The sequence below is a fragment of the Miniopterus schreibersii genome (assembly GCF_964146895.1).
Source record: "Miniopterus schreibersii genome assembly, chromosome: 4".
Classification (NCBI taxonomy): domain Eukaryota; kingdom Metazoa; phylum Chordata; class Mammalia; order Chiroptera; family Miniopteridae; genus Miniopterus; species Miniopterus schreibersii.
Window position 1 is genome coordinate 40,805,939 of NC_138105.1, and position 26,032 is coordinate 40,831,970.

At 34.6% G+C, this 26,032-nt stretch overlaps 1 protein-coding gene across 1 annotated transcript in view; it reads left to right on the plus strand.

The window, feature by feature from the left end:
* SMARCA5 (SNF2 related chromatin remodeling ATPase 5) overlaps positions 1–25,036 on the plus strand; it is a 33,939-nt gene extending 8,903 nt beyond the window's left edge. Inside the window, exons 4-24 of the mRNA XM_081135904.1 lie at positions 322–422; positions 2,356–2,456; positions 3,470–3,649; positions 4,723–4,878; positions 4,966–5,097; positions 5,976–6,044; positions 6,961–7,070; positions 8,890–9,116; positions 10,812–10,933; positions 11,017–11,169; positions 13,322–13,454; positions 16,265–16,413; positions 16,606–16,725; positions 17,551–17,661; positions 17,985–18,098; positions 18,290–18,412; positions 19,143–19,275; positions 19,887–20,005; positions 20,430–20,642; positions 22,652–22,759; positions 23,783–25,036. Coding sequence (XP_080992030.1) covers positions 322–422; positions 2,356–2,456; positions 3,470–3,649; positions 4,723–4,878; positions 4,966–5,097; positions 5,976–6,044; positions 6,961–7,070; positions 8,890–9,116; positions 10,812–10,933; positions 11,017–11,169; positions 13,322–13,454; positions 16,265–16,413; positions 16,606–16,725; positions 17,551–17,661; positions 17,985–18,098; positions 18,290–18,412; positions 19,143–19,275; positions 19,887–20,005; positions 20,430–20,642; positions 22,652–22,759; positions 23,783–23,848 — 2,740 coding nt within the window. The 3' untranslated portion in view covers positions 23,849–25,036. The remainder of the gene's footprint in view (positions 1–321; positions 423–2,355; positions 2,457–3,469; positions 3,650–4,722; positions 4,879–4,965; positions 5,098–5,975; positions 6,045–6,960; positions 7,071–8,889; positions 9,117–10,811; positions 10,934–11,016; positions 11,170–13,321; positions 13,455–16,264; positions 16,414–16,605; positions 16,726–17,550; positions 17,662–17,984; positions 18,099–18,289; positions 18,413–19,142; positions 19,276–19,886; positions 20,006–20,429; positions 20,643–22,651; positions 22,760–23,782) is intronic.
* Positions 25,037–26,032: the final 996 nt, after the last annotated feature.

Genomic DNA, 26,032 nt, shown 5'->3' on the forward strand with positions numbered 1-26,032 from the left:
AAAATACTTAAAAAGGTAACTTGTAAATTCAAATTATGAAGTTTTACTAGCTGCATGTTTCCTTGAAAATAAATTATCACACTTAAGTTTATCAGGTTCTGGTTAACTTAAGGTACTACTCTGTATTAAAAAACTATGTTTTAGAAAACGGTGTAAAACATTTCAGGTTTAATTTACTAAGTATTTCTACTGTTCACTTTCTTCTTAATTTAGGTGCCTGTTAAAAAATTACTGTTGTGGGGTCTTAACTGTCAATGTTGAAGTAGTACAGCTGGTTAAAATGAAAGCCAAATGCTCTGTCCCTCTGATTGTCACCCACAGCTACCGGCACCGCCGGACCGAGCAGGAGGAAGACGAGGAGCTGCTGACCGAGAGCTCCAAAGCCACCAATGTTTGCACTCGCTTCGAAGACTCACCCTCATGTACGTTTCCCATACTGACTGCTTGGTGCTTAGGAAGCCCCTTTGTGAGGCATCCTTTGGTCAGTGTTTGGGATTTGTCTTGGCTATAATTTATAAAGGGAATGTTTAGGAATCTTATGAGATTTACTGATTGTGAAATAAACTGCAGAGTTTTTTATTTTTATGGAAATGATAGTATACTAGTGATAGTGGTGCTGTATTCACAGGGGCATAAAATGCCATGTGGTAGTTGTTGCCTGAGTGAATGTGTAAAACTAGAAATAGTTTTTGCCTTATATTTGTCTCAGATAAGAAAATGAATGTGTAAAAAAAGGCACTTGATATGAAGACTTTGTTGTTGTTAATCCTCTCACAAGGATATTTTTTTCCATTGATACTTTTAGATTAGAGGGGGTGTGGGGAGAAACATTGATATGAGAGAGACACATTGATTGGTTGCCTCCTACATGCGCCCCAACCATGCTGGGGAATGAACCCGCAACCCAGGTACATGCCCTTGATCAGAATTAAACCCAAGACTCTTCTGTCTGGCACTCTAACCAGTGAGCCATGCTGGCCATGGCTCATCTTTTGATTTTGTATTGATTTGTTCTAAAATTTTTCTGAAATTTGTTAACAGTTTTCCCGGGAGGAAAATAAAGGTTAATCAGGTTTAAGTTTTACCAGTATATAATCTTGATTTGTTCAGGGCATAGAAACTTTCATTTTGTCTTTACTGAAGCCTAGCCTTTTTCCCCCCACCTTTATCACTTGATGACTAGCTTGTGTGATCATAGTAGTTGTAGCAATATATATACACACACATACACACATAAAGGTCGATATAAGGCATGCTATTTGGATTTGTTTTTTAATTGCTGTTAACTTGGGTTCTTAGCAAATTGAATTTCAGGCAAGACAAGTTCTGGTTAGAAATTCAGCAATCTATTTAGTGTGTACCTTCACTTTTTTTTTATTTTGCGCTATAGAGTACTCAGTTTTCATTACTTTTCATGCAACTAGAGGCCAGAGACAGTTGATAGTACAAGGGAGAAGGAAATTGAATTATTTGGGTTATTTCTTTCTCACATTCCTACATTTTAACTAGTTTTCCCAGCATTGGTTAGCTTTTTATCCTAAAGTAGTGTTTTTCAAAAGAGGATGGGGTACTGAATGTACTAATTTTTTTAAAAAAATCAGGTGATTGGGATGTATATACTTAGTAATTGGGGGTGGGGGGGGATATGTAGTAAACCCTGAAAGAGATATTGTCTCTCTTTTTTCCCTCCTCACCTGAAGATATGTTTATTGATTTTAGAGTGAGAGGAAGGTGGCGGGGGGGGAGAGAAATTTTATTGATGTGAAAGAGAAACATCAATTGGTTGCCTCCCGTACGTTCTCCAACAGCTGTATGGGACTACACTCCAGCCAACTGAGCCACGTGGCCAGGGAGATATTGTCTCTTTTTGTAGGAACTATTGGAAAAGTAACTTACGAAGGGTAAAGGAAAAATAATCTCTTTATTTCCTGTTTTCCTTTAGTTAGGAGGAAAATAAAATCCTCAGAGAACCTCTCTTTGGGTCATCATGGAAGGTAAAAATACTCGGTTAGAAACATTTGTGATGACATGTAAAAAGGAAATAGAGTCCAGAGTCTCCAGGACCAATACGTGGGTAACATAGGAAGCGAGTGATTGGGGTGGGTATTCTGTCTACAGTCATGTTTCCTGCACCTGGTTATCTTTCTTATCTATTCCTACTCCACTTGAGACCACAGCCACTATCTCAAGGTGCTTGCAAAATTGGAACTTGCAAATTCACCATTCTAAAACCTACTAAAGGAAGAGTAAACACATGTAAGCCCAAGTTAAAACTCTGAGTATCAGCTGCAGGGTATTACCTACCCATATTTCTTGTCTTTAAAATGTGCATTGTGCTTTTTTGTTTGTTCTTAGATGTAAAGTGGGGTAAACTGAGAGATTATCAAGTCAGAGGATTAAATTGGCTCATTTCGTTGTATGAGAATGGAATCAATGGTATCCTTGCAGATGAAATGGTATGTGTTTGGTAGTTTTTTAGGAGGTTTTATTTTGTAACTTAAAATATTTTATACCATTAAATTTGTAAAAGTACAGACAGTATAACATAGTTCTGTTGATTACAATCTAGAACTGTTAGCAAGCTAATTCTTTGTCAAATTGATATAAGCAGCTTGCTTTAGTTGCATAAGTGGGATTTATTTTTCAATTGTGAGGAATACTTTTTTTATTTTCTATGAAAGTAATACATTTAAAAAATACATTTCGAGAAACATGCTTCAGGTTGACGTTTGTAATATAATGATTTGGCCATTTCCTCCCACTTCTATAAAAACCAGATGAGGTCATTGAATGTTTAATTTATCATTAATAAATATATTTTTAAAAAATATGCCTTTATTGATTTTTAGAGAGAGGATGGGAGAGGGGAGAGAGAGATAGAAGCATCAATGATGAGAGAGTCATTGATTGGCCACCTCCTGCATGCCCCTTACTGGGGATTGAGCCTGCAACCTGGGCATGTGCCCTGACCAGGCATTGAACCAAAATATCCTGGATGATACGTCAGTGCTCAGCGTCTGAGCCACACCGGCGGGCTCAATAAGTTTTTTTTCAGGGTGGCAGTTTGTACAGTTCTGTCTCATAAAACATTTTTATCTCTTATTTACTTGTTATGTAGTGAATGTTTAAAAACATTTCCATATACCTATAGTGCTAAAACACTTAATTGCTTGAAGAAAGCATGGAGTCAAAAGACGGGTTTCCTTGTCTCTGCTGCATGACCTTGGGAAAGTCACTTAAACGTGTAGGCCTTGTTGGGATGGTAAGATAGTACCTCCTTCATAGACTTTAAAAGATTAAATGACATAACAATCATAAACTTGACATATACCAAGCTTTTGCTGTTTGTTAGCTATTAAAAACACATAGCTTTTCTTTTAAATGTTCCTGTATATGTCGGGAATATAAATATGGAAGTCTGTTTTGTTTTGGTTTTTAATTGCTTTGTGGTTATTCTGAAATCTTTCAGGGCCTGGGAAAGACTCTTCAAACAATTTCTCTTCTTGGGTACATGAAACACTATAGAAACATTCCTGGCCCTCACATGGTTTTGGTTCCTAAGTCTACATTGCACAACTGGATGAGTGAATTCAAGAGATGGGTACCAACACTTAGATCTGTTTGTTTGATAGGAGATAAAGAACAAAGAGTAAGTTTCTAGTATTTTTGATATTAGAAGAATTTGAATTTAGGTTTGGTGGAGGGAAGTAGCTAGAGGAGGGATAAAAGAGCAGAGGTCCAATAATAAACTTGGTCTTTACTAATATTAGTAATTTACAAATGTAGTATTGCTTTGGGGGTTAAGAATTGTACTAGGGGGAAGGAGTTGTAGACTATAGAGAGCTATAAGAATATAGTTTGTTTCTCCTGCTTTTGGGGTGGTTGTACAAAATCAAAGGCTGTGTTCTGAAAGCATCTTCTTGTTTTTAAAAGAAGACAAGTGTGTGGAGGTGGTTGGAAATTTTAGGAGCCAGTTTTTAGGTTGGTACATATATTGATAATAGTCATAAAATGGTAGTTTTTAAAGATGGACTAAGTCAATTATAGTAATTTCGTGAGTTATGATAGCTATTGAAGTAAGTTTAAATATTGATCAGTTGACACATCCTTTTAGAAGAAGAAATGGAAATAATAATATTAAAAATATAAAGCTCAGATTTAAAATTTTAGACCAGCTGTATTGAAAGATTATGTACTTAATTTTGTTTTCCCATAATTTGGCTATCAGTGATGAGCCTAGATTTTTTCCTCCCTTTTTAGATACTTTGAGTATTTTAAGTTACCAAATTGCTTTTTATGTTTTGGAGCCCAGTTGTTTGACCACTGTTTGCTTCAGTGTCTTCATATACCCATAAACATGAAAGGCATGAAAATACTTCCTGCAAACTACCCTTCAGTCCACATCCTTTATGCCAGCACCCTCCCTACTTTGCCTAAACCTGTCTCCTAGTGGAATCAAAGAAAAAACATTTTAAGAGTTAGTCTGTTGAATTTTGCACTGATTAGTATTGTCAGTTACTTTATACTAAATGGCTTCAACATTTAAATGACTAATGAAGTTATTTATGATAAGACAGCTGGTTCTGGAAGCTCGCATAATATAGATAACTCTAGCCCTTCTTAATATTCCCACCCCTTTTATGTATTAGATTACTTGTCACCAACAAATTTAATGTATAGTTTATTTCTGCATGATGTATTTTTTTTTGTCTTGCTACACAGGCTGCTTTTGTCAGAGATGTTCTATTACCAGGAGAATGGGATGTATGTGTAACATCTTATGAAATGCTTATTAAAGAGAAGTCTGTTTTCAAAAAATTTAATTGGAGGTACTTAGTTATAGATGAAGCTCACAGGATCAAAAATGAAAAATCTAAGGTAATTTGATATTTAGATGTGAAAATCTTTTGTGCCATTATGAGATCAACATGCAGAATATACTAATGGTGAATTTGGTTCTTTCAGTTGTCAGAAATAGTGAGGGAATTCAAGACTACAAATCGACTATTACTAACTGGAACACCTCTTCAAAACAACTTGCATGAGCTCTGGTCACTTCTTAATTTTTTGTTGCCAGATGTCTTTAATTCAGCTGATGTAAGTATTTCTAATTGTTCTCTGATTGGACTAATAATGTTTTTATTTAAATGCTGTACATTTCCTTGTAATAGAATTGGCCTGCTTTTCAGCACTCCTAAAGATTATAAGGGTGGAGATTTTAGGGAGGTCCCAGGGGAAGATCTCAATAGAATGAATGACTATTCAGCAGCTTTCCAGGTATGTCCTTTCAGGGTCAGGGCCAGGGCAAGGGGTCATTATTCAATGCAGCTGCTCCTGAGGTCAGCCATGGCATTGCTTGTCTGGTTTTGCTGCTTTTCTGGGCCTGGAGCTGAAGTACAACTGAAGCCTAGATGTTATCTCTAGGGAGGAAAGGTCAGGGGTCCAAATTGCATGACCAGTTCATATGCTAGGGGAGGAAAGGCCACCCTGGTGGCGAGGTCCCACCCTACAATTGTCCTTTGCTGGGCGCCCAAGGCTTTCTGCCCTGGTGACCTTCTGTACCTGGCCTATTGTCCTTGCTCTGCTCATTCTGTCTAACTACCTACATAGTCTGAGTAGTCTTAGAGAACAAACTGTAAAGTGATTTTAATTTTTAAGCTTTTCTGAAACAGGATATTTTTCAGGAATATTAATTTTCTAGTTATGTTTATAAAACTTGCTTTCCAACTATTTTCACTAAAAATTGTCATCTTGCTGTTTTTTAGAAAAATGTTTGGAAGTAATATGATTTTCAAACTAGTTATAAAGTTAATTGCTAACAACAGTGCACCTCTGAAAAATAGGGGATTAAACTAAATGATTTTTGTGGTTCACAACTCAAACAGTTGTAGAAATCATTGCCAAAGCTAGCATAATAGGATATTTGTGATTAATATTATCCCTGATCTTAGAATATTTTTTGTTTATTAATCTAGGACTTTGATTCCTGGTTTGATACAAACAATTGCCTTGGGGATCAAAAGCTAGTTGAGAGGCTTCACATGGTAAGTATTTACAGTGGGATTAAAGCACATTTCTAATGGGAATAATGATAGAGATTTAAATTTGTGGATTAATTTTTTCTTAGCAAAGCATATTGGCTTTAGAATCAGGTCTGTTTGAACCCTGCCACTTAACTATTTGATCTTATAATGGTGGAAGAGAGAGAGAGAGAGAAACATTAGTGTGAGAAAGACACATTGATTAGTTGCCTCCTGCATGTACCTTGACCAGGGCTGGGGATTGAGCCTGCAACTGAGGTACATTCCCTTGGCTGGAACTGAACCCACGAGCCTTCAGTTAATAGGCAGACACTCTAACTACTGAGCAAAACCAGCCAGTGCTCATTTCTTAAGTACTGTTAGACAATCTCTGTGCAAGTAACCAGTTTTAGACCTGAAAGGTAGTGAATGTTGAAAACATCATCTTCATCTTTAAAATTTATTATTATTTTTAGCCCGGCCAGGCATGGCTCAGTGGTTGAGCATTGGCCTAGGATCCAGGCGATTGGGGTTCTATTTTCGGTCAGGGCACATGCCCGCATTGCGGGCTGCAACCAATCAGTGACTCTCTCATCATTGATGTTTCTATCTCTCTCTCTCCCTCTCCTTTCCTCTCTCTGAAATCAGTAAAGATATATTTTAAAAAAATAAATAAAATAAAATTTATTATTATTTTTAGTATTTTATGACAGTATAACAAGGTATACTTATTACATATGTTGAATAAATAATGATATTGTATAATCCTTCAGTAACTCACTAATAAATTATTATATATTTGGAAGGGCGAAGTCCTAAAACTCACTTGATATTCAAGCAGATAAATTTCTTTTCCATGTATTTAATAGGCAATTTCGAGATCTTGGAATTAGATTACAGATAAGATTGTCATCTATCTTTCTTTTTTTTAACTCTTAAGGTCTTGCGTCCATTCCTTCTTCGTCGAATTAAGGCTGATGTTGAAAAGAGTTTGCCTCCGAAAAAGGAAGTAAAAATCTATGTGGGTCTCAGCAAAATGCAAAGGGAATGGTATGTGATATCACTATTGATTCTTCCCTAATTTTCATTTGTATTTTGTTTTCCTGATGTATGACTTCCAGGAATTTCTGTTTGCTGGATTGAAGTCAGCCTGAAGAGTTTTCTGGTCATATAACATAGGGCTTGCCAATCTAATTTATGATACAAAGTCTTAAAACTATTAGATGATAGAATCAGGATGGGAGGTTTATGAATCTGAAAATTAAACTTTGAATTTATGAAATAGGGATACAATTTAAAGTCCTCTAATTGAGTTTTTAAAAAAAGAAGCTTTGGTTGCACAGATGTGAGATGTATGGTTAACTTGGTAGGTTGTAAATACTGGATCATGGATTGGTGCTGGTCTCTGAGGAAGCTGCAGATTATTTGTACAGATACGAGAACAATTTAGTGCTTTATTTTACTCCATAAAACTACACTTATTTAATTTAATAAAATATCCCATTCTTTGTTGATTTCTTATTTTAGGCAGGATAAAACGTCTTTTTATGAAATCATGGTGATGATACATGGTAGCTATTTTTAAACCAACATAGGACAAAATAAAAACCTTGTAAGCATCTCCCCCCCCCCAAGTTTTATGGATGTATGAAATCCAAAAGGCTAGACACCTCTAACTTAATTTGTGTGTGTGTGATAGAAAGCTCAACATGAACCAACAATGTGAAGTAGCTGTGGAAAAAGATACTATAATCTTAGCACATATTATTAATAAGTGTAGTGTTGAAAGGCAGGGAATAGCCATCCTATTCTTTGCTGGTTATGCCACATTTCAGGTATATTCAATTCTGTACTTAATAAGTATTTACAAGGGGCTGGAGTTGTTGGGGAAAAATACTGAGAAGTTGTAATTTAAAGAAATGGGTGTGCTATCTGGGAAAGAATCATCATAGAAGGTAGACCATCCTAAATGTCCTTAGAACTTTTGAAAGGCTTTTATAGGGTAGCAAAGATACTAGGCTTCTCTTATGTGGCTAAAATACAGAAATAAAACATGAGTCAGTGCTAAGGGAAGACATCTTTTTTAGCTATAAAAACTGGTAAACTTTATATTAGAACTGTGATGGGGAAGACTACTTTTAATAATATTTTGTGCCCCATAATTGGAGTTGTTAAGCATAGATTGCATAGGTATTTAAGTTATTTTGTTCAGAGGTTTCAAGGTCCTGAAACTTTGGCATTGAGACAGATTGCTCTTTCCTGCAAGATAATCTCTGAATACTTAGTGTGCATTCAAGACCTTTTATAATCTGGCCTATGACTGAAGCTTGTATGCCCTGTCCCATGTACTTTTATTTATATTTAAATCACATTGTATTCAACTTAATGCTCATCATCATGCCTTACCTCTCACTATTCTTCCTCCCTCCTCAGGTTAGTGTTCTCACCCGAATGCTATACTAGTTACAGTGAATAGTAATATGCCACTCTTCTGTTGGAAAAGACGACAAATTAAAACTAAGTTTAAAACTTATGCTTTAAAGTTTTAAGTTATGCTTATTAATTTCTTAAAAATGTGGTATCATACTGTTACATTTTAATTTATCACAAGGAGATGAATTTTTACTATATTGGGCCTCAAAGCCCAAAGCACAAGTGTGAACATTAGAACACTGAGGGCAATAGAGAAAAACAGAAGAAGAAAGGAGGAGGCTATGTATGGTAAATTCCTAATCACACCTTAGATGTTGATGAGTTGTTTTTTACAGGTAGTTTTGGGTTGAGATGGGGAAGGGGGATTGAGTGTGTAAAATGGCAGGGACTGATGAAGGAACATTTGAGCCCTTTCAAGATATTTTCCTCTCAATAGGTATACTCGGATACTAATGAAGGATATAGACATACTGAACTCTGCTGGGAAGATGGACAAAATGAGGTTACTGAACATCCTGATGCAGTTGAGGAAGTGCTGTAATCACCCGTACCTCTTTGATGGAGCAGAGCCTGGTCCGCCTTATACAACGGATATGCATCTGGTCACCAACAGTGGCAAGATGGTGGTGCTAGACAAGCTGCTTCCTAAACTAAAGGAACAAGGTATATGCATTACTGGTATTAAATGAAGAAGTAATGAGCCCTGCCTTGGCTAATGTGGTTCAATTGGTCACTTGTCATCCCGTGCACTGAAAGGTTGCCAGTTCGATTCCTGGTCAGGGCTTATGCCCGGGTTTTGGCCTCGACCCCCAGTAGGGGGCATGCAGAAGGCAGCCGATTGATGTTTCTCTCCCTTCCTCTCCTAAAATCAGTGGCAACATGTCCTCGGGTAAAGATTAAAAAAAAAAAAAAGTAATGAAAACTTTTTTAAAGTTCTAATGTTTAAGGAGCACTACACTTTGAAAAGATGACTCTGGCATTTCCTGAAGTTAAAGTATAAAATACTTAAAAACTTTCATTCATTATCTGAGCTCCACTTTCCCCAAATTATAGGCTTTAAATCTTTTAGAAAGTGAGCATTATTTAGGGCAACCGTATTCCCTGGACTTGGGCGGAAGAGTTCTCATTTTATATATGCTTTCCCAGAAATACCAACTTTTTGTTATTAAATGCCAAGATTGCTCTTCCCACCTATACATAGTTCCCAGATCCTTTGGTAGACAGTGGTGGTGTGCTTGTGGTATTGTTTTTCAATTATGTAATTAAATATTATGTGCATGGATCCAAAGCAATTTTATTTACAACACTTTATATCATAGTGAGTATGTGGTATGTGTACAAGTGTATTTAAACTAAGTGAATGTAGAGCAAACTTAGTATGAAGCCAGCTTCAACAATTATAAAATCATGGCAAAACTTGTTTTTATCTATTATTATACCTGCTTGTCTCTTCTCAGGTTTCCAATTTCTCCATTTGTGTTTTAGCTTTTTTTATAAGAATGATAGTTATACCAGTAGATGACTCTCCTAAAGAATGTTGATTATCAAAACCATTGTAAAAGTTGTTAGTGAATTGGTTTTTGTTTTTCTTTTTGTATCTTTTTGTAGAAACATATTTTCTAAAATGTTTCCCTTGAAAGCTAAGTAATTACCAGCAGATTATCAGCCTAGATAATTCCATAATCATTACTTTTCAAAATGATCCCTTTGTTTTCATGCATTCTATTGAGGGCATTGTGCAGCTGGTTGAAGAAATGGAAGGCAGTTGAATAATTTGAATCTTGACAGATAAGTGAAGGATGATCAGTTGGGGATCTGAAGCACACATCTATGGTCCTTCGATCTGGAATGAGTCTTTTAGAACCAGATTGAGACCTGGGGGGTGTGTTGGGGCATCTGCAGGGCCTTGCACATGAAGAGTGGTGTGGTGGTGAAAAGTTATTTTTAACTGTACAGGGTTGGGCAAAAGTAGGTTTAAGGTTTATATGGAAAATAATACAGTAAATAATACAAGAATAAACTGTGTTTTGATCACTTACAACTGTAAACCAACTATTGCCCCATCCTGTATGTGCGATAGAAAGATAATGATTCAGCTTTTGGAATGGCAAGACCTCCCAGGCCAGACACACCCTTTTCTATTTACCTTAGTGTGTTGTACAAGTATTATCCTGTTCTGTTTATGTCATAATGGGGGAAATGTTAGGAATGACTGACTTCAATAATAAATGTGCCATTTTTCTTGTAACCAAGTAGTTAACTTAGAATTAAGGAGTAATTGGTTAGTGTTAGTTTTGGTTAGCTTTAAAATTTTAAAGAATTTTTTTTACAATAGTGTGCTATTGTATTCACCAACAGGTTCACGAGTACTAATCTTCAGTCAGATGACAAGGGTATTGGACATTTTGGAAGATTATTGCATGTGGAGAAATTATGAGTACTGCAGATTGGATGGGCAGACGCCCCATGACGAGAGACAAGTGAGTAAAATCCAGGAAGGGGAGATAAAAAATAAATACCAGATAAAACGATTTTATGACATTTATTTTATGTTTGTCTATAGGACTCCATCAATGCATATAATGAACCAAACAGCACAAAGTTTGTTTTCATGTTAAGCACACGTGCTGGTGGTCTTGGCATCAATCTTGCTACTGCTGATGTAGTAATTTTGTATGATTCAGATTGGAATCCCCAAGTAGATCTCCAGGCTATGGTAAGAGATAACATTTATTTTGTGCTTATAGACTTTTTAGTTAAGAGCAAGCTAATGAATGATCTATAGATACCAGTGATTTAACCCAATAGAATGTTATTTTGCTCTGATCTGATAGTTTAGTGATGATATTTTGCAGGTGATCTTCCATCTAAATCAGTATGCATATGGTCTTCAACTTACAATAGAGTTATGTTTTTGGGACATAATCCCATCATAAGTTTAAAATATTATTGGCCGACACTATGGAAAACAGTATGGAGTTTCCTCAAAAAATTAAAAATGGAACTGCCATTTGATCCAGTGATCCCACATCTAGGAATATATCCTAAGAAGCTTGATACACCAATAAGAAAGAATACATGCACCCTTATGTTCATAGCAGTGCAATTTATAATAGCTAAGATCTGGAAACAGCCCAAGTGCCCATCAGTAGATGAGTGGATAAAAAAGTTGTGGGGCATTTACACCATGGAGTACTATGCAGCTGTAAAAAAGAGGGATCTCTTATCCTTTGAGACAGCATGGAGGGACCTGGAAAGTATTATGCTAAGGGAAATAAGCCAGTCAGAGAGACAAGTATCACATGATCTCATTTATATGTGGAATCTAATGAACAAAATAAACTGACAACCAAAATAGATCCAGAGATATGGAAGCATACAACTGACTGATGAATCTCAGAGGGAAAAGGGGAGGTGGGGAGATTAACCAAAGAGCTCATACACATAACCCATGGTCACAGACAATAGTGTGGTGAAGGCCTGGGGAGGGGGTGGGAGCAGGGTGGAGTGGGGTCAGTGGGGAAAAAGGGACATGTGTAATACTTTCAACAATAAAGATAAATTTAAAAAAAAATGCCTGTGTTAAGCAACTAGCTTTGGGGCAGTTTGTTTCTTAGGATTTTCATGGTTTTATGTGCTGGGAAGCAAAACAGATTCATACCACAAATTGTGCACACTGATAACACACGTGTGCTTATTATTAATCAAAGTAACAAAAGTTAATTAGCCTAGCCGGTTTCTACTGAGTGAATATTACTTTCACCCCATCATAAAGATAAAAAATCAAGTCAAACAATTGTAAGTCTGGGACCATGTGTATTTTCATCTTACAGCTTTGTCATATCTTAGGACCTTAGAGTTCTGCTATATCTTCTGCATTCTGGTGGCAGAAGGGGGAAGAGAGAAGAGGAAAATTTATGGGTCATTCCTGAAAGTGCCCACATATTCATTGGCCAGCTAATCACATAGCATAACTAACTGCAAGGGAATTGCTAAATGATAGTATAGTTGTGCTCTGGAAGGAAAGGGAAATGAGTTGCGGGAGCTACTAACTGCCTGCCACATTAGATGCTTAAAATTTAGGCCCATGTATGGGGGTACCTTGACCAGATTAGGAAGATCATTCTCTTTTGAGAAAGTTTATGATTTGTAAATTAAATAGAAAATTTAACAAATTTTTAAGGCTGATGCTGCTTATGACTTGAGCTATGGTATTGGTGACCATAAACAATACTGTTAAATCTCTGGTGTTAGTTGCTTTCATCTTTGTAAGAGTGGCTGGAGAAGATTAATAAGACGGATATTTCGTAGGACTGTGGTTTGGGAACTTGCCAGAGTTAAACAGAAAGTGGAATTCACATTAATTTGACTAGTCTGTAGTTAATTGGGTAATATTTAAAGACTGGGATTTTTATATTGTTTGTAGAATTGATAGCAGAGAAAATTTATATTTGATTTAGTTAGAAAAATATTTTGAGTTTAAACCTAAGAAAAAAAGATAATTTTAAGAAACTTCTGTCAAACTTAAAAACTATAATTTCTTCTTGCCTAAAGATGTTATGTGTATTTTATCTTGGCGTAATCTGGTAAAATTAATCGGATAGTTCTCACACATTCAGCAGTTATGATGTGTTCCTTCCATACCTCCTAAAAGTTTTCTTGTGAGATAACCAATTAATTTGGTTGAAACTAAGAAACTTTGAGAGTTTAAGAAATAGTCACAAAATGTGAATCTATTTTTAGTATAATTTTTTTGTTACATAATTTTAAAAGTTCTGTGCTTGAATATTTAAATTTTGTTTCTCAGTACACACTAAAATGTTATGTGAATTTTTACCTTTATTCAAAATATATGGTAATTTGCCTAGGACCGAGCACATAGAATTGGACAAACCAAGACAGTCAGAGTGTTCCGCTTTATAACTGATAACACTGTAGAAGAAAGAATAGTGGAACGTGCTGAGATGAAACTCAGACTGGATTCAATAGTCATTCAACAAGGTGAGCCTTAGAACCTTAAAAAATTTACCAAGTTGGATTGATGCATGTTTTTTTCCTGGATTTTTAAGGAGGTTCTTGTTATTAAGCATCTGTTGAATGAAGCTGGCAGCCAGTAATATTTGTATTCTGGAGATAGTAAGTTCTAGTTTTGTTAAGAGGATGGGTTTGGGCTTAGGAAGGTTTACGTTTGAATGTTGACTCTGCCAGTTAGCAATTTTACACCATCTGGGCCTGTGTTTTCATCTAGTAAATGGGGATAAAGGTAACTACTATTTAGGATTTTTAAGGATTAAAGGGGACAATGTACATAAAATACCTAGCATTCAGTGTGGTACATATTAAGTAGAGCTGTGGTGATTTACATGTATTAAGTACTCCATTGATTACTCCGAGGGATGTTAAAGAAATAAAAATGAAACTTGAAACCAGTTGATGTATTTCTTTCACATCAATGCCTCTCTCTGTCTCTCTTTTCTCTTTCTCTCTCCTACGTTCTCCCCCCCTTCTTCTTCCCTCCCTTCTGCTCTAAAAATCAGTGGGAAAATATCCTCAGGTGAGGATTAACCAAAAAGAAAAGGAAAAAAAAAGAAACTCAAACTGATATTCTTTGTCTAGTCTACAACTGTTTACTGAGCTCCCAGCAGATGCCAGGCACTGTTCATGCTGACAGTACAGTGGTGAATGAAACTGACAGGTGTTCTTACTTTCAAGGAGTTTATAACTTAGAAGGAGACAGGGAGTAAACATTTATGTAAATAGGACTAGAGGAAAGTGGGATTTTATTTTGAATTAATTGAAGGTAATTTCAAGTTCTTACTGCAAATCAGCTTTTAAGGAAGACATTTAAGTTTTCATGAAGCTTACAGTACAGTTGGTGACGGGATATGTAAAATGCCAAAATGGAAAAACAAAATCCGCCATAACGTTAAATCCACATTACTTTTTTTTCTTCTCATATAGCATCATGAGCATGTAATTTTTATCTGTCCATAAAACTGAGAGGTATACTGTTAACATGTTCACTGATTACTTCCTGTATGTGTCTTGGTTCTGCCAGCCAGCCTCTAATTTCCATGTAAATGCTAACCTTTCTTTGGAATCCCATAATGCTAACCATAGTGTTAGCCACATATCTGAATACCTGAAGACAATAAATGATTGCTTGTTATTAATTGCTTTTATTAATAATAGCTTAGCGTTGAGTGCTTGCTTTGTGCCAAGCAGTGTGCTTTAATTCCTTTACAGTCAACTTAGAAAATCTGAGTTTTTCAGCTTAGTTTTTTTTTATTATTTACTAGGGCAGATTTTGTGCTAGTGTCTTTCTTTGCTAATCGGGTGCATACCTCTGTTACTATCTTGTGTACTGAGGGACATAATTAAAATATGAGAACACCTGGAAGCATTTTATGTCTGAAAAGCTCCCTCACAGGGAAGTAGTTTCCATAAGCCTAAGGACATTTTGATTGCAGCTGTGATAGGCTTCAGTCCAAAGAAAAATGCTCTGGATACAATAGTTCCCCCCTTATCCATAGTTTCACTTGCTGCAGTTTCAGTTATCCAGAGTCAACCACAGTCTAAAAACGTTACAGGGAAAATTTCAGAAATAAACAGTTCATAACTTTTCAATTGCATGCTGTTCATGATGTAGTACAATGAAATCTCCCACTTCCGTCCCACCAGGGACGTGAATCATCCCCTTAGTCCAGTGAATTCATACTGAGTACGCTACCTGCCTGTTACGTCACTTAGTAACTGTCTCAGTTATCAGAGAGAGACCACATTCACATAACTTATATTATAAAGATATTCTAATTTTCTCTATTATTAGCTATTGTTAATTTCTTACGGTGCCTTATTTATAAATGAAACTTAATTATAGATATGTACATATAGGAAAAATCATAGTATATGTAGAATTCAGTACTATCTGGTTTCAGGCGTCCACTGAGGGGGCTTGGAACATATCCCCTCTTGGATGGGGGGGACTACTGTATATACAAACTTCAAAAGTCACAGATGTTTGGTTGTGCATTCTGTTAGGATTTAAAGCCATGATACAAGTAGTTAATGAACTTGCAGGAAACAACATTTTACAAGTTGATTGGAGTACAAATATTGAAGCCTTATATAAATATATGTGAGTGGCCTTTAAGGGTGAAAGCAGTTCAGTGTAGTATTTTGTTTTGCTTTGATGCCTGTATTTTTGAAACCACAAATTTAAGTTGGCAAAATTCTTACCAGTTGAAGATCTTAATTTTCTGATGTTTAGTTTTTTTCTGTGATCAAAATAAACAGTCAACAGTTTCAGTTCTTAAGATTAGGGAGTTTTCAGAAATTGATGTATGTTTTGTTCCTTACATAAAATTTGGCAATATGAAGGTTTTTTTGGTACTTCACCATTCTAAATAGAAAAAGCTGATTTGGGAGTTTTAGTATTAAAGTCTTTCTGCTTTCAGAAACATCTTGTGCTTATAATGCTCTCATCTGTGGATAGTTTTTTTAAAAAAAAGTCTTGCTAATTTCAATTTCACATCACAAATTATTATTCGTCCAATACAAAAATGTATTTTATTGACAGTACAAAACAGACTCCATTACATAATGCAGAAATAGGCTTAGGAACATTTCAGAACTTACCAACTGAAAATTTGGCTTTAAATTTTATATAAAAATGATAATTATGTGAATAAACTGAAATGATTGATATTTGAAGCAAAGTGACACAGTATTACACGTGGCATTTAAAATTCCAGCTTTCCAGTAAAATAAAGTTTGTTCAGTTAACATTATACAACATAATCTATTTTCAGGAAGACTTGTGGATCAGAATCTGAACAAAATTGGGAAAGATGAAATGCTTCAAATGATTAGACATGGGGCAACACATGTATTTGCGTCAAAGGAAAGTGAGATCACTGATGAGGATATTGATGGTATTTTGGAAAGAGGTGCAAAGAAGGTGAGATATAGATTAAATGACAATGTTTTTAATATATATAATATTTTAAATAACGCTGAAATAGTTATGTGAATTATAGATAATGTTATTTCCATAAAAAGCTTTTGTGTACTGTAAAGCCTAATCACTTTGACTATAGTTCTCATGCTTTTTAAATTCTTAATCTAAAAAGGTGTTTCTTTTGTTCCCTAGACTGCAGAGATGAATGAAAAGCTCTCCAAGATGGGTGAAAGCTCACTTAGAAACTTTACAATGGATACAGAGTCCAGTGTTTATAACTTCGAAGGGGAAGATTATAGAGAAAAACAAAAGGTAATTTATAAAGAGGTTTTAATTACTTGAAGGCTTTATTTTACTTGAAACTTGGAATTTTAAATATTAGTTGTAAATTTGTTTCAAACAGCAGTCATTTCTGTTTATTCACATCTAAATTATGTTAGACGTAATGCCAGATTTTCAGTTCATAAGCTCTGAAGTGGGTTAAAGGCTTTATATAATGAAGCGTACTGTGTACTATTTAGTATAATATTGTGAAATACATGATAGTGAAATATTGTGTGGGGAGCTAATACAGTAATTTGAGATATTTGAAAATTAAAATTCTTGGTAAAATTGTCACCATCTTATTAAAATTTCTTTGTAATAGCATAATTGGCTGGTAATAATTAAAGAAAATTTTCATAAGCAGTACTTGAAATTGCAGAGAAATTAGAAATACCTCCAGAGAAGATGAAAAAAAATAATTCTACTTAGGGTTTTTCTTGTTAACATTTAAGACATGATATCCTCTGCATATTTTCTAGACTAAATATACATTTACATTTTTGTCCTAATTTGGGTTGTAGCATACATACTGTAGCATTTTAATTTTTTTTACCCAACAGAATTACTAATTTGGTCAAAGAATACTTATTGAATAGCCTGTGCTAGTCACTAGACTCTGTCCTTTGTGTTAATTACAGTGTTGAACAAGGTATCACAGTCCCTATTTTCGTAGAGCTTATAGTCCAGGATTTTATGAATGTCTTTCCATTTGCAAGCAGTAGTATTAATGTACACAATGTGAATAGCATTCATGTAAGATGTGCAGCTGTGTATAGTAAAAGTTGGTGATTTGAATTGTCTTCCATATGCTAGATTGCATTTACAGAGTGGATTGAACCACCTAAACGAGAAAGAAAAGCCAACTATGCTGTTGATGCTTATTTCAGGGAAGCTCTTCGTGTCAGTGAACCTAAAGCACCCAAGGTGAGGTGGCAGAGCACAAAACCTTTGAAAGACTGGAAATGTAAATTATTTTTCTTTTATTCTTACAATAAAAACATTGAGAATTACATTTTGTGTGATTTTTTTTTATGCTGTACCTCAGTCAGTGTTTAATTAATAGTTTTCTAAATATTAATTTTGAATCTGCATTTAAGTTTTGATTGTTTTAATTTTATTGAAATATACATTCACTTGCTTGAAAAATTGGCCATCATGGTTTGTGGAATAAAGATGATTAGAAATAGATTTAAAGCAAAATAGTTTTTTCTTTATGGACAATAAATACTATTTTTCTCTTTCTTTAGGCTCCTCGACCTCCAAAACAACCCAATGTTCAGGATTTCCAGTTCTTTCCTCCACGCTTATTTGAATTATTGGAAAAAGAAATTCTATATTACAGAAAAACTATTGGGTACAAGGTAATACAAATAACACTTTGTATATAACTAGTCTGGTTTGTTTTTAACTTAATATAAGATGTTGGTATGTTTTCTTTCATGGTTGGATTAAAATTTGTGAAATGTCATTTAGTTGATTAAGAAGTTTGTTAGTCCATCACATATTTGTCTAAAATTTACTGGTTAGTGACATAGGAAAATGTATATTTTAGGTACCTCGAAATCCTGACCTACCAAATGCAGCACAGGCACAAAAAGAAGAACAGCTTAAAATTGATGAAGCTGAACCCCTTAATGATGAAGAGTTAGAAGAAAAGGAGAAGCTTCTAACACAGGTACAGCCTTCAGTCAACACACAGTTTAGTAACCTACGTTGTTTGTAAGGTACTGTGTTAGGTTGTGTTGGGATATACAAAGAAGTACAAGTTTCTGCTTTAAAAATGGAGCAGTTGGAGATGATAAAGCATGGGCATATGGGTTAAGGCTATGTTTTGATTGTCATTTAGTTGTTAAGATAATTGAGAAGATTATAACTTTGCACCGGCCTTGGTAAAGTGGGTGTTCTTTGTTTACCTTTGTTCTAGTGTTTCCTTATCTTTCCTGTGAATCTTTCGTGTTACTTCTAAGTCACAGTTCTCAATTATACATCTCTGCTTGGTACTTTTTGCTTAATATTCTGTAGGGTTCAATAAAGATCTTTCAGAATCTGGCCTTAACCTACCATTAAAGCTTCATTTTCCCTTTCCTTATGTCTCTGCTCCTTAACCTGTTTTCATTCTTCAGGCAAATTCCTAATCCGTCAGAGCTCACCGAAAATGTCACCTTTTCATGCAGCATTTCTTACTCTCTTCCACTTAGATGTAATTAGGTATCTAAGCAGTATATGATGTAGTGCTAAAAATGCACATTTATGTATATGAAAAGTTACCAGTTGAAAAGAATTAAAAAAAAACAAACTAGGAACAACCAAAATTTCTATAATACTTAGACGCTTGGATAAAAAATAATAGCATCTCTTCCAAGTTCATTGTGCTGTGATTAAATACTGTTTCTGTTGCTTTGAAGGGATTTACCAATTGGAATAAGAGAGATTTTAACCAGTTTATCAAAGCTAATGAGAAGTGGGGTCGTGATGATATTGAAAATATAGCAAGAGAAGTAGAAGGAAAAACTCCAGAGGAAGTTATTGAATATTCAGGTAACTTTTTTATTTTAATAGGTATAAGAATGTTCTCAGGCTTCTGGAGAGCTGCTGCAAAGTTCAGATTTTCTTACTCTATGTTTTGATAAGCTAAATTTGCCTCAGCTTCTTAAAAACTGGATTAGAAAATGTTCCTGTCTTTTAAATGGCATAATTGTTTAATTTTTTTTTTTACCCTAGCTAGGTAGCTATAGCAAAGAAAATAAGAATAGGTTACTGAATAACGTGCCTTCGTTTATATTTCATCTCCATAACTTTTCAAGTACTGCATGCCTGTTTCCTGAAGTCAGTTGTATTGTCAAGTGAATATATGTAGTTGTGCTGTGATGCATCTGCTTAGAATTTCAGAGTAGTAGAAATTGAAGAGTTGGGAGATACTTAAATCATTCAGTCTCTCTCTCTCTCTCTCTCTCTCTCTCTCTCTCTTTTTTTTTTTTTTACAGTTAAGGAAACTGAGAAATTATTAATACCTATTTACTTTCTAGTATTATATGTGGGAGAACTAGAAATACTTCTTAGCAAATAAAATAAGAGCATTTATGCTGACAATTTATATTTCTCTCCCATTCTCCACCCATCTTATCTGTCCACCTTTTATTCCTTTACAGCTGTATTCTGGGAAAGATGCAATGAGCTCCAGGACATAGAAAAGATTATGGCTCAAATTGAAAGGGGCGAGGCAAGAATTCAAAGAAGAATTAGTATCAAAAAAGCACTTGATACAAAGGTACTTTGCACATTAATAAATATGGCAGTTAATAAAATAACTCGTATCTGTACTTGTGAGAGTTAAAGTAGCTTTTAAAAAGGGAAATAATGATTTAAAATTAAAATTTTCTTCAAAGAAAAACCTTCAAATGTTATAGGCATTCTCAACAGAATTTACCTCAGTATTTCAGTTACTGTGTCTGGGTCTGAGGCATTGAATCAGCTCTTCACTGCTTAGTGTCAGAGTCTGAGTTGGTTTCTCTTTAGAACAATAAAGACTAAAATTGTTTCAGGACAAAGAGGATATAATGCAATTGAGGTGTTATAGATTAAAAATTCTGAGTTGAAATACAATATTTCTAGCTAATTTTACTAAAGTTGAGTTTGAAATACTGATTATATAGGATTTAGATTTTATATAACACAAAATCTGACTTTAATAGATTGGACGGTACAAAGCACCTTTTCATCAGCTGAGAATATCATATGGTACTAACAAAGGAAAAAACTATACTGAAGAAGAGGATCGTTTTCTGATCTGCATGCTTCATAAGCTTGGATTTGACAAAGAAAATGTTTATGATGAATTGCGACAGTGTATCCGCAACTCTCCTCAGTTCAGATTTGACTGGTTTCTTAAGTCCAGAACTGCAATGGTGAGTGCTTGGGTCTTTTGTGTAATGCGCAGAGTTCAGAGTATAAGTATATTCTTTACTATTCTCTAAGGTAACTTCTTAATAAGAGAAAATTGTGTTTCCATGGCATCTTTGAGGTAAATTTTTGTTATAGTATAGTTAGTATCATAGGTTAAGTCAGTTTCTTAAAAAGCAGTTCACATTAGCCCAGCCGGCGTGGCTCAGCGGTTGAGCATTGACCTAGGGTCCAGGAGATTGCAGCTTGATTCTCAGTCAGGGCACTTGCCTGGGTTTTGGGCTTGATCCCCAGTAGGGGGCGTGCAGGAGGCAGCTAATTGATGACTCTCATCACTGATGTTTCTATCTCCCTCCCTCTCTCTGAAAATCAATTAAAAAAACAGTTCACAGTTAAAAACCCAATACCATAAATAACTTAGGTTTATTGGCCCTTTCCTTTACTATCACATATTTTTTAATATCACTATGTATGATAGGACTGACTAGCTTTTGATATTTATTTTTTAATCATGTTCTAAGTAGGAGGAAATGTCACTGTCAGTTTCAGCTTCTGAATGTGATGATTACAATTTAAAATTTGCCCTGTTCAAACTTTGGTTTTGTAAATGACATCTGCCCATAGAATGCCAAGTCTGGGTTATTTTAAAATAGCTTAATGTAGTGAAACACTCTTTTTGTATTGATTTAATGCTAGTTTTTGTTTTTATTCCCATTATCTAGCTGTTTCTGTTGGAAGTTCTGTTTCTAATGACCTAAAATTAGAATTCAGAAAAGTTTAGCTTTGATGAGTTGGTCTTTTTCACACATCTTACCACCTTTGAATTTCACTTTATTGTATTCTGCAGGATGATGATAATGGCCAAAAGTTTTGTAGGCGTAAGTTTGGGATTTACTGAGATAAACAAAGTTTAAACATCTTTATATTTATAGTATTTCCTTCAGTGTATTTAAAATATATTGTCACTCTTCAAGATGTGGGATAGTGTGCAGTGTTTCCACGTTTGACCACTGAATGACTTTTAAATTCTTCAGTAAACGTCCAGAGGGGCTGCTGTTTTCTGAAACCCTAGTTTGAGAAATGTTGCACTACAGATACATTGTAAATGAGTTAGAGGAAAGATTTGGTTGCTAAAGGCTCTTATGTCTTTTTAAGTAGGACAATTTATGTAGTTAATAAGGAAGCATGGTTCTGTATTGAGGGAAACAAGATGCAGGGTCACATTGATTTACCAGTACAATACCATGGTTTGAAACTGTGTATTACTTGCTATCGTGTTTTATGTTAAGGCACAAGTAAAAAATAATGTGTATGGCCCCTTGTGATAAACAGTGAGGCATAAACCTTTCCTAAGAGTCAAGAGGATTCATACTTCAGCACGTATGTCACACATCCTGGCATATGTGAGTCAGTGCACCTGTTAAGGGAAATAGTGTTCTACCTTCTAGCTTTATATACTATTGAATATAGATTTTGCTGTGATTGTGTAGTAGTATCACTTATTACAAGAGAAAAACAAAACAGTTTTGCTCAGTAAGGAAGGGAGCTGCTAGCTAGTAACAGTTCAAGTAGACTCCTGTTTTCTTCAGGGTTATCTACTACTACACTATACTCTAAAAATCTTTTCTTGAGGTCATGTAGATTATTAGAGAGAGATGAGGTAGAGCTCATCATAGACTTCCATGGCTATTATTTCAAAATCGGGAAAGGTTACATGTGGTACATTGATTACTGTAATTCTACTGATGATGCTCTTAAGGGAAAGATTGGGGTTCAATTCCTGTTTAGGGCACATGCCCGGGTTGTGGGCTTGATCAATGACTCTCTCATCATTGATGTTTCTATCTTTCTCTCTCCCTCTCCTTTCCTCTCTCTGAAATCAATAAAGATATATTTAAAAAAAATAAAAAATAAAATAAAATTTTATTGAAACATACTTTATTTTAAAACTATAATCATGAAAATGTATAGATGGAAAATACAAATTCTGTGTAAATTTATGTTTGCAACTCAGGAACTCCAGAGGAGGTGTAACACCTTAATTACCTTGATTGAAAGAGAAAACATGGAACTAGAAGAAAAGGAGAAGGCAGAGAAAAAGAAAAGAGGACCAAAGCCTTCAGTAAGTAGTCACAAATATGTAAATATTTGAGCACATAATTTTTTTCTTTTTAAGAATTTGCACATTGCCTGGCCTGCGTGGCTCAGCGGTTGAGCATTGACCTATGATCCTGTGGAAGTCCGATTCCCAGTCAGGGCACATGCCCAGGTTCCATGCTCGATCCCCAGTAGGGGGTGTGCAGGAGGCAGCCGATCAGCAACTCTCTTATCATTGATGTTTCTTTCTATCTTCTCTCTGAAATCAATAAAGGTATATTTAAAAAAAAAAAAAAAATATATATATATATATATATGTGTGTGTGTGTGTGTGTGTGTGTATATATATATTTTTTTAAGTAATTTGCACATTACTTGGTTGTCATTGATATTAGATTCTTTTTTGTCTTTTGTTTGGTTTGGTAAATAATATAGCCTTGGGTCACTTAGAGTATAAACTTGATTGCATTGTGGGGAAAATCACATTATGATGGTAGTTCATAATATGGGGATTTGTGAAAATCTGGGAAGTATGAATGCCAGGAGCATACACTTGACCTTGGGGGAATACAAGTTATAATTTTAGAATATTTAAAGAAATATTAGGAAAGCAATAGCTTTACAACTTAACTATTAACTTGATTTATTGTCCTAGTGATTGATACCTTAGCAATGTAAAAGCAAAACTTTTAAGGTAAAGAAGCCATTTTGTTATTTAATAATAGCCAATTTATAAAATCATGGGTAAATGTTTCTAGATAATATCTGATGTAATCTCACAAAGTACTTTTTATTACTGCTTTTGTAAGAGAGCATTTTATATATTTGGTGTATTGATTTAGTACTATTAATGGTGAGTTATTTCATTATTAGCATTAAAATTTTTTATTATGTTAGTAATATGAGTAGATAAGATTATTCTGGGTAAGAACATCTAATACCAATGGCTATGGAGCAGTTTTTAGTAAAGTGCTATGGTGTGCCTGTCAGTGTACTTCACATTAATGTTAGTCTTGTAATGAAAAGTAATCCTTCTGTTTGTTTATAGACACAGAAACGTAAGATGGATGGAGCACCTGATGGTCGAGGAAGAAAAAAGAAGCTGAAACTATGAATAAACATTTGTTTCATAATCACTAACTTTAAACCAGTAGTTCTTTAATTTACGGGTCTTCATAAGATGTACTGTACAATGCTCAATTGTTATGTCATTCAAAGACATCAGGTTCATCTGTTTACTGAGCTAGAAACATAGTATGTAGTTTCACTTTTTTAAATGCAACAGCTGTGCTGAAATTTTTTTTATCATTAACACTTGAAATAATAAAATAGGCTTCATTTATTAATAAATGTTTCATTTGATTTATTTTTCTATTATAGTTCCATATGTGAGGATTGTGACTTATTTCTTTATCAGTTATAATTTCCACACTCGTAAGGCTTAAAGAAAGCAAACAAGAAAAAAAAATTGCAAATGACATTTGTCCCTTCAGTTTTCACTTAGTTGTGTAATTGTTTTAATTCACTTTGCCTTTGCAGAAATTTGGGTATCATCTCTGTAGTGCTATTGAGTCTCATCTGGAAAGATTATGTAAATTACATTCTCCTTTTATTATATGGGTAGAATGGGGGAAAAAGGCAAGAAAAGTTATTATATTCTATGCATATTTCTGTTACGCTTTCTGTTTCTGTAATTGGTTGTGAGGTGAATATACCCTATTCTGTTGGGAAAATGGCCTTTTAGTTGTATAGCCAAAGACATTTAGTATCTTCTGGTTCCTTAAGGTGTTGTTGTACCATTTTATAAGAGGAATATTATTATTTTTTAAATTGTTTGGTAAAAATTTTGACAAATTACCTTCTAAAGCAGCCACAACTTAGAAAGATAATGTCAAAACTAAGGTGATTTTTTTCCAGCCAAAATAAGGTGTGAATTTGTCATGCTGTTAAATTGAAATTGGTAACAAAATGTATCCCCTTTCCGTTTAACTTTTTGAGTTTTAGAAAATTGAAAATTTTATTTTATTACATTTTAAAATAATTTCTACATGTGAGCAGCAAGACTGACTGTAATTCCAGTTTTTAATTTTCTATGGACAGACTTGATAAACTGGAGACCCTGCAGCAGGATTACCCAAATTGTAGTGTCAGGATTTTAGCTGTACCAGAGGCCTTTATGTGCTACACATAATTTGTATAAAGTTTTATAAGTGCAAATTGGGTACATAAACAGTTCTCCATTTTTCTAAGGGAATGCGATAAATGTAGCATCGTGAATAAATATAACTTTTATAATCCTTAAGTGGTCTTTTCTTTCTATTTATTTTTCTTATTTGATTTGTATTCACTTATTTCCTTAGGACATTATCTTTTCCCTTTACTTAGATTTCTTCCTTTAAAATTTCTATTAGTTGTGTTCATCTGCCTACACATAATTGAGATTTTTCTTTTGCTGATTTCTCTAGTAATACTAGTGCTAGTTACTTTTCCAAAATGCGGGGTGGCTGCTATCAGTTTTAAACAAAACAGTGTTTATGGCAAATTGTAGAGTAATTTGAATTTATTTTGTGCTTCCCCAAATTGATTTCTATACTACCTTGGATTCATAAAATAATAGTTATAGGGATCTAGTGTATGCAAAATTTGAGGAAAGCTTGCTTTTTTTCATCAAAGGAGCTATTAAGAGTGATGCCTTCATTTTGGAAGAAATAATAGGAGAAATATAAGCCTGGAGAAAACATTACAGGGATCACACAAAGAAGTGACGTTTTCAAAAGGTAGAGAAGCAATCTAGGTGGGGAGGGGGGTATGGGGTAGAGAATTGAAATGCAAAATGACTCAAGTGTAGTGCCAGCCCCTAAGAGCATGGGAACTTGAAAGAAAGAAAGGGAAACACTTGAAAAAATGGTGTAAGAAACAATATTCAAATTTAGCATTTCACTTTATCCAATTTATGGGACTGGTGTTTCACAAGTCAATTTGGCTGTTTAAAGCCATGTTTTTATTTATAGTAAATTGAAGGAAAAATGGCTCAGACCATCTGTTTCAAAGAGGAAAATAGACTAAAAATTGGAAGTATGTTTCCAATTGTTTTTCTCAGTTTTCATCGAGGAAGAAGAAGCTTTAAGAGGCTGGTGTTAACATAGATGAGCAGGGTTACAGGAGTTTGTTATCCAGAATACAAATAGTTGAGTGAGGCGGTATATATTGTTAGGAAGATTATATTCTATTGAGATCCAGATAAAACTGAAAATGTAATCATTTTCAACTTCAATATCTTAAATATTAACATTAAGAC